General features: G+C 32.8%; 1 protein-coding gene across 1 annotated transcript; it reads left to right on the top strand.

Annotated features, from left to right (window-relative positions):
• Positions 1-4,218: 4,218 nt before the first annotated feature.
• Positions 4,219-8,718, top strand: LOC114734012 (asparagine--tRNA ligase, cytoplasmic 2-like). Its single transcript, XM_028921499.1, has 8 exons — positions 4,219-4,833; positions 5,718-5,954; positions 6,518-7,102; positions 7,521-7,706; positions 7,834-7,898; positions 7,997-8,126; positions 8,275-8,333; positions 8,463-8,718. Exons 1-8 carry the CDS (start codon positions 4,411-4,413, stop codon positions 8,644-8,646), a joined length of 1,869 nt encoding a protein of 622 aa, XP_028777332.1. The 5' UTR covers positions 4,219-4,410; the 3' UTR covers positions 8,647-8,718.
• Positions 8,719-14,798: the final 6,080 nt, after the last annotated feature.

Genomic DNA, 14,798 nt, shown 5'->3' with positions numbered 1-14,798 from the left:
ATTGTGCACTAGCAAACTAGCTGCCCTGCAGAACTAGAGAAGTTTTACTGACCAAGAACTTTCTGAAGGCGAAAGATTGTTCAAAACCATCAAGACACGCCACTACAAGGCCTTGAAATAAGCTACAAGCCAAGTCTCACGATGTACGTACTACAAGGGCTATTAAAATCTCCTTTGGTGTTATATTGCACAAGGCACGTTATTCACAAAATAAAACTGGTTGCCTCCGCACGACCCACCAAGATTCATGCTAAAACTTGGAAAACCGGCCATCACCAAAATTTTGATGCAACACCACCATATATTTTAGTGCAAAAAAATATTATCTATCTTTGGTACGAAAAAATAGAGAAAATTTTTCAATAAGTTTGATTTGAAAAATTGAAAAAATATGATTAAAAACTTTTAATTAGTCTTTATTACTCTTTTATTTACATCTTCATTTCATTAAAATTTTATAACCATATTTCTCCAACTTTATTAAATCAAACTCGTTGAAATTTATCACCTACTCTTCCTCTCCTCTATTTCCTTCCCTCATACAAAACAAATAGTTAGGCTTGGTTTGAATGAAAGGAAAATGGAGAAAAAGAATGAAATTAAGAAGAAAAACTTTAAAAATAATAAAAATAATACTCCTCCGGTCCTTAATATAAGACCCAATTCTTGAGTTGGTTTTGGTTCTAAATATAAGACCCATTTCTCATATTTATCAATTTTCTCTGAATTACCCCTATAGATACTCCCTCAACCATAATCAAGTAGAAGAGAGAGGGGGGTATTAAGAAAGATGATTATGGTGTTTTAGGAAAAATGTGTCACTTTTTTTATAATTAACTAACTTACCTAACTTCTTTAATCTAATCAAATTACTTAAATGGGTCTTATATTAAGGACCGGAAGAGTAATATATTTTTAAAATATATATTTTTGGAAAACTTTTCGTTCTAATATTCTTTCCTTTTTATTTTTCCTCCCATTCAAATTGAAGGTTAGTCTCTTTCCACCATTTCCTTCCCTCCTAGATTCCTAGCTTCCTTGTACAAGCATATTCCATCTCTTTAATTTGTACCCCACCTCAGTGACAACAAGACTGGATTCCCTTTGTTAACTTGCTATGAAAATGACTTGGCTTGATCCTTTTCAAGCCATAACAGAGCAAGCCAAGACGCTTTTTATATAAGAATGGCACATCTCCATTCACTTTATGGCCAAAGAAGTTAACCAATGTACTTATTCTTTAACTGCATATTATCTCACACAAACGGATAATTTTTGTACTTACGCCATTCAAAAGTTACTTAACTAATTTGAGTAAATTACAAAATTAACAAGATTATTTACTTCTATCAAATATGACTTAATCTCTTATATTGATGTCTTATAAATTTAAACAGCAAAATGTATTAAGATTTTATATTTAAAATGAAAGTGAACTCTTATCTCACTCATATATGAGATAGCCTTTGAAGTTTACAAGATTTTCTCTGACATCAATTTTTGTGCCGAATTAAACGAACAAACAAAAAAACTCGTCCCCTTATTTGTCATCCAAACTTTAATGATTGGCCACCAAAGCTTTAGCAACACCAAATAAAAAGTTACAAGGAACCATTGACCTTGAAAATTGAGATCATGCTTTGAAAAAGGAGAAAATGACAAATAAAAAAAGCTGAATATATTATATTTTAATTTGGAAGCTACGGATATTAAATAACAGAAAGGGAAGTCATTCCCAAATTAAAATTTTAAAATTCAGTAAAATGATAAAAATGTTCTTTATTTTTTTTTTTAAAACAAAAAGGCTCAACTCCTCACGAGTAATTAGTCGATGCCAGCCACTGGTGGAATTTTTTTTTGTCATGGATTTTTTTTCCAGTGAGAATATTTCAAGAAAATGGTGGGAGTAGGATTTGATTTCACTACCTCTTAGTCATTTGTGTCAACAAAAGAGAAAACGATCATTGGGCCACCAAAAACTTGTTAATCTTATAATGCAAATAAAAATATAAGTAAACTCTTTTATTGTTACTCTAACCCATGACAACAATTTATCTAGAAATGACAAGTCTTAATTGAGAAATAACAAGTCTAAATTTGATATTAACAAAATAATTTTTCCCGATACATAACAGGAAATAACATATACATTAATTAAAAGGATAATAATTTATTTGAAAATGATATGTTTTGATTGAAAAATGACAAACCTAAACTTGACATTAATAATGTGTTTTTCCTTATACGTAACAGGAAATAACAGGTGCATTAATTAAAAATGACAACAATTTGTTTGAGAATGACAAGTTTTGATTGTGAAATGACAAATCTTGATTGTAACTAGATGAGCTATGCCTGTCACATACATAAATAGGATTTTCAATATTTAAACTTAATTGACTGTGAAGGAAAGAATGCATCAAAATAAAGTCAGATATAGTCTTTTGTAGATAAATAAACAAATTTGACACATACAAATCATTCAGGGAAGGGGGGAAAAAGAAGCACAAGTTCAAAACAAAAACTATAATCAAGCAATCAAGACTTGTTATTTTCCAATTAAGACATTTCATTCCCAAATAAATTGTTATCATTTTAATTAATACACATGTTATTTCCTGTTATGTATCAGGAAAAAACATTGTTAATCTCAAGTTTAGACTTGTCATTTTCCAATCAAGACATGTCATGTCCAAATAAATTAGTCATTTTTAATTAATATACATGCTATTTCTTGTTATATATTAGAAAAAGTTACTTTTTTAATATCAAATTTAGACTTGTCATTTCATAATCAAGACTTGTCATTCTTAAATAAATTGTTATCATTTTTAATTAATGTACCTATTATTTTGTGTTATGTATAAGGAAAAACACATTGTTAACCTCAAGTTTAGACTTGTTATTTTCTAATCAAGACATGTCATTTCCAAATAAATTATTGTCATTTTAATTAATGTACATATTATTTTTTGTTATGTATCAAGAAAAATTACTTTGTTAATATCAAATTTAGACTTGTTATTTCTCAATTAAAACTTGTTATTTCCAAAGAAATTGTTGTCATGAACTGGAGCAACAATAAAAGAATCAACTTATATTTTTGTTTGTATTATAGTGTTATAAATCATTGGTGGCCCAATGGTCACTTTTTTTTTGTTGGCCTAATTGGTCAAGGGGTAGTGGGATCAAATCTCACCCCATCACTTTTTTGAAATATTCTCACATGGCCAAAAAACAATATAAGACAACAAAAAAATTCCACTGGAAACCACTATATCGATGGTCAGCCAATCGGCGAGGGGTTGAGCTTTTTTTAAGAGGAAAAAAAAAGAAGACAAAGAGTATTTTTGTTATTTCACTGAATTTTAAAATTTCAATTTGAGAATGATTTCTCTCTTTGTCATTTAAAATCTTTAGCTTCCTAAATTGGGATATCATATATTCAGTGTTCTTTATTTATTAGTATTTTGGAAAAGTTAGTTTTGAGTTTTGTGTGCCAGTAATAAATTAAATATTAATGACTATTTCACTTTAAAAAATAACAATTTTAATAATATGAAATGACGCAAAGTTTAATCAATGACTAGAAGTATTTTGAAAAGTTAGGATTAGGTTTTAAGTGCTATTAATAGCCTCAAAATGAGTGACTACTTTATTTTAAAAATGATAATTTTATTCATATGAAATAATTAAAAAAAACTTAGAAAGTGATGAGTAGTATTTTAAAAAATTAGGCTTGAATATTGAGGGAAGTTCCCCAATAATTTTGAAATATATATGTGTTTCTTTTTATAAGTTGCATTTTGGAGATATAAAAAAATTTAACGTATTTTTTATATTTATCCCCAATTAATTAATTATACGTCCCTATCATCTCATTTTCTTACTTATTGTCTTTCATATCTTTTTTCATTCATGCTCTTCTACCAACCTTTTTTATAAAAAAAAATGGTGCTTTTGAAAAATAAAAAGCATTTTTCATATATTTATTTTTTTAACAATGGTGCTAGCTAAAAATAAAGTGTTTTTTTTTTAATTTTAACGAATTTTTTTAACCAAAATGGGAAAGATATTTAAAGTTCCATTCTTCTAACAGTGGGTTTCCCCAGTTTGGCGCCACAGAAGAGAGACTCTTGCATCAACGGTCAGCAACTGTATGATTTCACAAAAACAAACTAGAGAAATGGAGCTCCAAGTCCTGCCTATTACCCAATCTTCAAGAATACCAAACCCATCTCCTCCTTCCTCTGTAGCCGAAACCAGAACTCCCAAACAATCCTTTTCCTTCTTCTCCTCAGATTCCCTTCTCAAAGCAAAGCATCCTTCTTCCATTATATTCTCCTCCATCACCATGCCTCTGTCTCCATTCCTCTCAGCGAATCTCTTCTCTGAAACTCACCCCCGCAAATGGCCTCCCAATACCCTACGGTTCCTTCCCCTGCAGCAGATGCTACTACACTCACGCCTTTCAAGTACTCCAATCGCGTTCTTCTGAAAACCCTATTGGAACGCGCCGATCAGAGGCCTGAATTGATCGGCCAGAGGGTTGTGATCGGTGGATGGGTGAAGTCTTCTCAGGAGGTGAAGAAGTCATCCCCGATAACGTCTTCGTTACATGGCGATAAAAAGGCTGATGAAAGCAAGACCAAAGATGTAACGTGCGTTGAGATTATTCAGTCTAAGATACCTTTAATTCGATCAATTTTGGAGGCTTTCGGCGGCAGTGGGGGTTGCAAGAAAAACGAGTCTGTGACCCCTAAACCCACGCCTCCCCAGCCTTCCACAGTGTATCTGATGGTCACGGATGGCTCGAGCGTTGCGAGTCTTCAGGTGCATATATTTCTACATTTTTGAATATGCACAATTTGATCGTCGAGAATATATTCTCTAATGATTCAGGTCTCAGATGTTTCCTTGGAAAAAATAAGTAAAAAGCTAAATTATGCGCTTTCTGCAAATTTTGAGCCTAAATTTATATAAAATTCATTTCGACCACAAACAATGAAAGATGGATTTTTTGTGGAGGGAACAAATTATATCCTTAAGCAAAATGCTTAGTTGCGTACTCGGTGGATTGAATTTAGTGAAAGTGCAAGTTAATCTGTTATGTTCGTTGCTGTCTTGAAAGATTTTGTGGGTTTCTGCAAATGTCCTTCCCAAGCATATACAGTCATGCGATATTGCCTTGTCTTCGGATATTTTTGGACTAGAATAAATGCATGAAACAATTGTTTATTTGAGGAGTCAGTCAATTATTATTTTATGGTCAATTTAGATTAGGTGCTTGCATTGCAAGTAAAACCAAAAAGTCCTGGTTATAGGCATCAACCTTTCATGTCAGCAGCAAAAAATAGCTGATACCTTATAGTGGTACCACTCAAAAGATTGAGTTTTTTCCCCCTTTTGGACTAGAGCTAAAGCTTTGATTATGGTACATTAAGAATTGCCTAAGGTTTCACCCGTTTTAGATGGGGAACTTTTGGAGATATTTCCCTGAACCTGATTCTACATACATGAGGATCTGACTGCAAACTGGTACTGGTTATCTAATCATACATACTAATCCAATTTTGTTAGAATGAGCATGTAAAATGTGAATTATTATCGCATACATTCGTGTCTTTATTGTCAAGCTTAGGACTTAAAGGAGCATTGGATTTGTATGTAAAACATTTAGGTTATCATGATTCTCAATGGTATTTGAAATGTTTTAGGTGGTTGTTGATTCTTCACTGGCTCCCCCCAGCAAGCTGCGGCCTACAGGAACCTGTATATTAGTGGAAGGTTTCCTAAAGAAACCATCAGCAAAGGGAAAGCGCGTTATTGAGCTTGAAGCTGACAGAATTCTTCACATTGGTACAGTAGATCCTGACAAGTATCCACTTTCAAAGAAGCGATTACCATTGGATATGTTGAGGGGTTTCTCCCATTTTCGGCCTCGAACGACCACGGTGAATTCTAATATGATATATATATATTTTTTGTTTTGAATTCTTCCTGGTTGTCAGTTTGTGTGGCTAACTAGAAATCTTGTTCAGTTTTTCAACATGTTAGATTTTCTGACAGAATTGCATATCACTGTCATGTCATTCTTTATGAGCTATGTTTATACAATGTATTGCATAGTTATGAGAGATGATAATTATTTCATGACTAGGTGGTTTGGAGAATTTTGTTCCAGTTGAACTTTATTACTGTGTAGAAATAAATCTAGTTTACAGAGTCTAATTTTCAAGGGGAAAAAATATTGGGTTGAACCAGCTGGGCCAAATACACTGTTCTGCCTGTATTTATACATTTCTGCCATATCTGTTATTTTAAGAGTAGGGTTTTGAAATGGACCCCGCTCATACTCCATCATTCATGATTCTTAATTGTCGAGCAAATTAATGATACAATATCATGCTTGTAGTTGTAGTCTTATCTTTTTCATGCTTTATATATCATGATTAGTATATTATGTAAGAAATATGAATTTCATTTGTACTCAAATAATATGTTCTGCATGCATCAGGTAGCATCTGTCATGCGAATTCGTAGTGCCGTCTCTTTCGCTACACACTCATTTTTCGAACATCATGCATTCTTTGATGTGCAAGTACCAATTATAACAACGTCAAACTATGAAGGGTTCGGCAAAATGTTCTCGGTCATTTCCCTGGAGCAGAAAGCAGACAAGGAGAAGCTAAATACCATTGATGAGATTGAAGGCATTAACCTTGAAACTGTGAAAGCAGCTGTAAGAGAGAAAAGCAACCTAGTTGAAAACTTGAAACGAAGTGATAGCAATAGGGAAGCACTGGTTGCTGCAGTTCAGGATCTGAACAAAACAAATGAACTGGCATCACAGTTGGAAGCAAGAGGAAAGATGAAATCAGCATCCTCATTCAAGGCTGATAAAATAGATTCTTCTGAAGAATTTTTCTCTTGCCAGACTTATTTAACTGCTTCTGGTGGCTTACATTTGGAGACCTATGCTTGTGCTCTTGGAAATGTCTATTCATTTGGGCCTAGATTTCAAGCAGACAAAACAGATTCTTCAAAACAAGCTGCAGAAATGTGGATGGTAGAGGCTGAAATGGCTTTTGCTCAGCTAGAGGTATCCTTTCACTATCTGACTTTGCATTATTACGTCACATACTTCTATACGTAACATCTATTACGTAACAAATTTTTGTACTCTTTCTAATTTCCAAATACCATAATGCTCAATTAGTACTGAGTGTTTTCCATTTAATGAGGGCTCTGTTCCAGCGGAATGAATGATGTTCGGTTTCTGTAAGATTTTGTTATATGATATATTTGATGAAGGAGAATAGTATACGTACTGGCTTAAGGTGTTTTCTGAATCAATGCTTTATTTTTCAAAATAAAATTGGGCAGAGTGAGTTTTTCTGACAATGGTGATATATCTCAAAGTTTATGAACTGAGGATCACTACAATTTCAAATTCTTTCTTTATACTGTGGTTGGAATTGGAAGGTCTTTCTGTCAACATTTTTTACTTGTGTTCGCAGGATTCCATGCGTTGTGCTATGGACTTATTGAAATACCTATGCAAGTGGGTTTGCGAAAATTGCTCTGAAGATATGAACTTTGTTGCCAAAAGAATTGACAATGCCTGCGTCAGTCGTCTTCAGCAAACTGTATCTGGCCCCTCTGAAATTGTGTCCTACAGGGACGTGATTGATATTTTGAGGAAGGTACGCTGTCACATGCTCCATGATGATAACATGTTCATAGTCTTCACTCCCTTTTTATTTTATTTGTTACCTCTCTCTCTTCTTCAGATAGATTAGACTTAGTCTTGTTATTTATTTGTTCTCCCAGGTCACAGACAAGAACTTTGAAACAAACATCCAATGGGGTGTTTCCCTTACTACAGAACATCTGAGGTATGGATATTCTCGTGATAGATTTTGGTTCTGTTTTATCTGTCAGAAGTAGAGGTGCCTCCACCAATTTAGCTACTAACCATTCTCTCCAATGGCAGCTATTTGGCTGATAACGTATTCAAAAAGCCTGTAATGATCTACAACTATCCAAAAGAAGCTAAGCCATTTTTTCTTCGTGTGAATGATGACATGAGAACAGTGGCAGCATTTGATCTAGTTGTCCCTAAGGTATGGTGAAACATGAGTTTAATATAATCTGTGCATGGATTGCTGTAAAGTTGTGTCTGAAGGATTCTGATAATGATGTTAGTCGAAGCTTCTCGTCTCGTTTTCTTCAAATACCAAAAATGTCTTCAATCATGAAACACATTTGCAGGTTGGAGTAATAGTTTCTGGTAGCCAAAATGAGGAGCGGCTTGACATGATAATCTCAAGGTACTATCTCTCTCATTTGAGTGTCAAATTTCTGTATTTCACATTCTTCCTGCTCTGTATTTTCATGTGATGCATGCTTTCTTGGTAAAATATGGTCTAAGCATCTTTCTGTACTTCATTTAATGGCAGAATTAAGGAGCTGGGCTTGCCAAGAGAGAAGTATGAGTGGTACCTCGACCTTCGACGACACGGAACAGTCAAGCACTCCGGGTTCACTCTGAGGTTTGACCTTTTGATTCTCTTCATAACAGGCCTTACCAATGTCAGAGATGTTATCCCTTTCCCCAGAAGCCATGGCAAAATCATGAACTGATTGTGTTTTGGGGTAAAGTTCAACAGTGGATAATGTGAATACTTTCAGCTCAAAACTCTCCATTTGCTGCAGACAGAAGAAATGAAGTAGCAGCTTGTATTTTTCTTACATATAAAAAGTTGTAATCTTTTAGCCCCCGGTATTTCGTGTGTGTTTTTGTGTGATCATTTTCAAATTTCATGAAAGGGTAATGTATATGAGGAACTTTATAATTGGAATGAAATTATTCAAATCTTGTGCAGTTCTTTAAAGTGCCAATTTGATTTTATCTTCATAATAGTATAGAGTCTGGATTTTTTTTTTTTTTTTTGCCTTTTTAATCAGTGAGTACCCTTCCGTTCAAATTGCATTGCATGTGAACTAATAATTCAAAATGACTCATGTGAGGACATTTGATTGAGAATTAATTGAAGCTCATCTTATCAAGTTGCAAGATGACAAGGTTCAGAAGTTCTATGCACTTATTTTTAATATCTTTTTGAATTTTTAAAAGAAGCAAGATATATAGTAACTTATTAAAAAAAATAACGCTTGATAATAAATAAATAAATAAAAAGTGAAACGTCAAATCTGAACTGCCTCTTCATGATTCAACGGTCCAAATTTAATGTTGACTAGGGCAATCAATCATTCTGAATAGATAGTACTACTACCGTCCTTTGTCAAAGAACTCAAGTCCTTATGTAATGAATTTGTCAAATCTCTCAGATGCTCATGCTATTTTCGGACTTAATAGGCAATAAATCAATAATTTAATGTTATTTTCGTGTCTACTCGAGGCCCTGCAATTTGCAAAATAATGTGGTGTTTGAAATTCTCCCTTTGCCCTTGGAGCTTATCATCATGCATTCATACTGATAGGAAAAGTAACATATTCAGGAACAATCAATTTAGGGATTCCATAGCTCCTGTGAGTGCAGGTCTTGATGTGCTGTGCATTTCTGTGCATCCCCAGGGTAGTACCACAAGTCCAAGTTTAAACCAAAGACCAAGACTTTGGCTGGATTTACCTCACTTGACTTGGGGGTAACTCGCATGTGTGCTTGTTTGGAATATGGATAGGATACTTTAAAAGTAATTTTTTTTAATTATTATTTATAAAATACGATATAAGTATTGAATAGAGTTTTGTTTTAATTTATGTAAATGTCTTTATATATATTGTTAGAGTTGTGACTTAGGTAACCATAAAGGTAAACATGCTACATTTTTCTAGCTTGTTGCCAAAGAAAGCCCAAGTAATTTCGGGTTTCGCTGGGCAAGATTAGCTTCTCCGCTCAATTGATGATGCTTTCCCTATATGTGAAGATCTCTACTAAACTTGATAAACAAGATTTTAAACTTTATATATATTCGTTAATTTCACAACTTGGAATATTACAAAGAAATGAAATGTAAGCAACTACAATACAAAGTTCATGTATCTATTTATTATTCCATAATTCCATATAATTACATAATCAAACACAATAGAGTAGGTCTTAACACAATATTCATGAGCCAACATGTCAATAACTTGAGTTTTAAAATATATAATATTTAATATTATCGTAGGTCTGAAAATGCTATTGTTGTCAGCATCTCTGTGTTCATCCGCATGTTCTTTATTTATGGCAATATATTCCTCTTGTTTTTTTTTTGCAATTTTTTTGGGTTTAAAATGCTACATTAGGACTTTTGAGTTGGTGATTTAAGTTGGGGTTTCATTGTGGGTGGGTAGGATGATGAGAGGTGCTCTGTTTTTGGTTATATTGTGGGTAGTTTTTCTTTGTTTTAGCATGACAAGCTGAAGAAGAAACTTTTTCTACGAAATAGGATATTGTGTTATCAATATAGGCTGCGAAAGTTATCAATGAATACCACGATAGTTGTCAATAGTGCTGCTTCACTTGTCAATAATAGCTGGACGATTGTTGGTGCAGGTTTACATTAATGTTGGCCATTACGTCTTGGAAGCATTTATTTTGCTTTGTTCATATAGGAGTAAGTTTATAGATGATAGAGAAAATGATATGAGATATATTGGAGGTAGTGCAAGAACAACAAGTATAAAAGAAAGGACAAGTTATGAAGAGTGCAACTGAAGCTGGGCATATCGATTGTGCCTGTAAAATGGCATTTTGTATTGAAATCATTAAATTCTGTGATAAAAATAGTTGATGAGACTATGCTTACAATTTACGGAGCTACTTTGGACAATTTAATGTGGTTGTATTGACAATTAAATTATATACTCCTCCGGTCCTAAATATAATACCATTATACTAGTGTCTATAAGGGTCTTATATTTAGGATTGGAGAGGTAGTTAATATCCATGGACTAGTGCACAAGTAATATTATTGCTTTGTATTAAATTAATGGATAATCTAATTCCATATAGCCTATTACTTTATGTGAATGTGTTATTTATTTGAAATTTTCAATTAAATTATGTTTAATAGAGTAATTCTAAAAATGACATTAAACAGTAAAAATTTTAACAAGTTCCAATGGTCTTATTAATAAGTCAACTGTGGATATTAACATATGATATTGAAAATTTTCAAATTGAAAGTGTCATTTATTTAAAATGTTCAATTAAGTTATATGTAATTTAAAATAAAAATATTAACCAGAAAGTATAACCAAAATTTATGTTAATTGGACAAGAGTTTTTCAAAACTTGACAAGTGACAATGCCACCATTGACAAGTCACAGTGTTATCGTTGACAAGTTGATAATGCTTAATCTGCCGCGTCGTCTGAAGTAATCCACCACAGCTTCTAAAGTAGGGGAAAAAAAAAAAGGAGAGACATTCTGTAATAGGTGTAGCGGTGCTTGGATGAATCTGCCGCAACACCTGGATAAAATTCTATGCCCTTGATTTTATGGTTAACAAGTTACAGTGTGACCATTGACAAGTCATATTGCTCTTATTGACAAATCAAATGGTAATTTTGATTTATTGATTTGTTTTTTTAAAAAAAAGTTAACAAATGTCACATTAATCCAGAGGATATGTTAACATTAAATAACACTATATAACTTGAAATCACATTTTTCTCAAACTTATATCTGTAATTATATTGACAAATGATAGTACAGCTGATGACAAGTGACACTATCATCACCATTAACAAGCAATGATGTAGTTATTGACAATTCATTTTATAATTTTATATCAGTAATGATATAATTTTAATAATGATTATCTACGATGTTATAACCAAAATGTAATAGATCAGAGTAATTGAAAACATTTTATGATGCTAAAACCCATTGTATAACTTGAATTCACATTTTAAATAACTTACATCAGTAGATTAATTAACAAGTCATAATACAATCAGTGACAAGTCAAAACAAGTCTATTGACAATGCGGAGTGCAATAATTACAACTCAAATGACAACAGAGTCTAACATATCAATTTATAGCCAATTTTTATTTACGCCTTCATATACATGGAACTACACCTATTTCATAACCCATCTAAAAAAAACCATATGAGTTGCATGTAATTACTAAACGAACCGTTAGTATGTATCCATTTACAAAAAAAATCCATTCGCACTTATTTACAAAATATTCCTTTCACATCTATATACAAAAAATAGATGACTTCAATATATTCTCTATTGAGATTTGGACTCTTCTTAATATTACACCTCAAGTCATCAATCATAAATGAAAAAGGTAAATTTGAGCTTATCGAGCGAGAAACAAGCAAGTTGTCCTGTGCATGATAAATATGTTCACTTCTATATGCTCTGATGGTTAAAAACTCAATATCTTGATATGCTGCCATTGAGTATGCACCCATATATCATGGACAACCATCAACCTTGCACTTTATAATGATCTTTTGTTGATTATTCTTGAAAAACTTGTATGAAAACTTTATGATATGCTGTACTTGTATAATTTTGTTCTTGCACTACCTCTAATGTATCTCATAATATCTTCATCATTTATAAACTCACCCCCATATGAACAAAGCAAAATAAATATTTCCTAGACATACTGGCCATCATTAATGTAAACCTGCATCAACAATCGTCCAACTATTATTGACAAGTAAAGCAGCACTACTGACAACTATTGCGACATCCATTGACAACTTCGTAGCCTACATTGACAACACAATATCTCATTTTGCAAAAAAGGTTTCTATCCAGACTAACTTTCATCTTCTTCAGCTTTTCACACTAAAACATGCTAAAACAAAGCAAAACCACCCGTAATGTAATAAAAAACAAAGCACCCATCATCATCCTACCCACCCACAATGAAACCCCAACTTAAATAACCAACCCAAAGGTCCTAATGTAGCATTTTAAACCCAAAAAATTTGTCAAGAAACAAGAGTAATACATTGCCATAAATAAAGAACACGGATAAACACAAAGATGGTGGCAACAACAGCTTTATTTTGACCACAAATAGCTTCAATGATGCCCTGTACCTTGATGATCTTCAATGATTACGGCAAAAGTAAATAGATTTGAGGTTCCTTGCTTCCGATGAGGGCTTATTTAGTGCTAGTTTTTGAGAGAAGAGTGAGATAGCAATGTGCAAATAGGAATAGGGTTCAAAATCAGATTTCATTTCAATAGGAATAACATAGTCTTTTTACGATTTGTCTTATTGCAACCAAGTCCTTTCGGAACTCCTAAGTAGTTGCCGGATTTGCAGAGACCTTTTTGCAGTATTTTCTCTTCTGTGGGACCTTAGTGTCATTTTCCCATAAAAATATAAACTAATGGGTCCTCATTTTGTGTTTATCACACTGTACTCATCATTGTGATGCAAGGTTTAAATTTACAATTTTTAATTTACAATTTTTTTGATAATAGCTTTATTTTTTAAAAAAAGTGTTAGTTATAAGATTATCTTTATTTTAAATTATGTCTCTATTAAAACAAAAAGTTAATTAAAATATATAAAAGATTTAAATTCAATCCAGACCATTCAAAAATTGGGATGAGCATTTCATGCTCACCCTTGTAGTGAGTACAAAATGTGCTCCCATTAAATAAATTAAATAAATAGTATCCTTATTCGATGCTCATCACACTGCGTGCTCTCTAATCTAGTCAAATAAGATACTATTAAAACCTCCGTACCCTACCATTCCCTCCCTCCCCTCAAGCCAAACAAGCCCTAAGGGGGGCTACTCTTCACTGGATCCAGGAAAAATGGGGGCAGAGGGAGTGAGCTTTGCCGAATATTGAATATATGTATTATATATAAATATATATGTTAGATTTTTGGGCTTGGATCCGCCCTTGATGGGCCGGATTATTTGACCGGGTATAAAGAGAATGTATCAGTCAAATATCCAAGCGATATTGTGATATGTTTGACTTGGTCAAACACCCTGAATCATATCCAATCGGTTACGATATAAATCTAATTAATTTATATTAAATTAATTAATTTATATTGTGTAGATTAAATATATATTAAGTATATATATTTAGAATTAATTGTGATTGATTCTGGATTTAAATTCAAATATCATGATATTATGAGATAAGGATATATTACATCTTATCTCAGATTTTATCTGATGGGCTCAGTGGATATTTTTATGCTACCCAAAATATCCCTGACAAAAGCTATAAATAGAGGCTTCCCCCCATCAGTTCAAATCACTCCAGTAGTAGAGCTTTCCTACTATATCTCTCTCTCTCTCTCTTATTTTCTTTCTTGCAAAAGTGGTGCTCTGCTGTGCACTTAAAAGCTTAGACTTTTATAGTCTAGCTTAAGCGTGAGCTAAGAAGATTCGACTGACCTGACCCGAGATCCGACCCGGTATGTTTTCGATCCATTGTCTTATTTTTTCTCTTACAATATATATATATATGTGTGTGTGTGTGTGTGTATATTATACAGTTGCCTAATCCTAAAATGCCTAATTATTTTTTAGGTTGTTTCTTTCTAGCTAAGTTAGATGTATTTTTACTAAGCTCAAGCAAGTGTTACAAGCATATGGCCCATATGAACACCTCTGGTAGGTGTAACTGAATTCTCAAGGAGGTTTTCAAATTAATATATGAAATCTATATTAAGAAACAAATGTAAAAGTTCAGGTTTTATTGTCAAATTTTGAACACCGGGTAGAATGCATCTGATTATGATTAAAAATAGTCTAGTTTTTAAACATTTA

This window comes from Neltuma alba, unplaced genomic scaffold, assembly GCF_004799145.2.
Source record: "Neltuma alba isolate B1F8T4 unplaced genomic scaffold, ASM479914v2 tig00002618_pilon, whole genome shotgun sequence".
Classification (NCBI taxonomy): domain Eukaryota; kingdom Viridiplantae; phylum Streptophyta; class Magnoliopsida; order Fabales; family Fabaceae; genus Neltuma; species Neltuma alba.
Note: the sequence above shows the minus strand (reverse complement) of the source record. Positions and strands in the feature narration are given on the sequence as shown.

Bases quoted from the DNA above. Each gene is read 5' to 3' on its own strand.
- LOC114734012 (XM_028921499.1), top strand. From the start codon at position 4,411: ATGGCCTCCCAATACCCTACGGTTCCTTCCCCTGCAGCAGATGCTACT. The intron at 7,707-7,833 runs GTACGCTGTCAC...TTGTTCTCCCAG, and splicing joins TGATTGATATTTTGAGGAAG to GTCACAGACAAGAACTTTGA. The intron at 8,127-8,274 runs GTATGGTGAAAC...ACACATTTGCAG, and splicing joins TTGATCTAGTTGTCCCTAAG to GTTGGAGTAATAGTTTCTGG.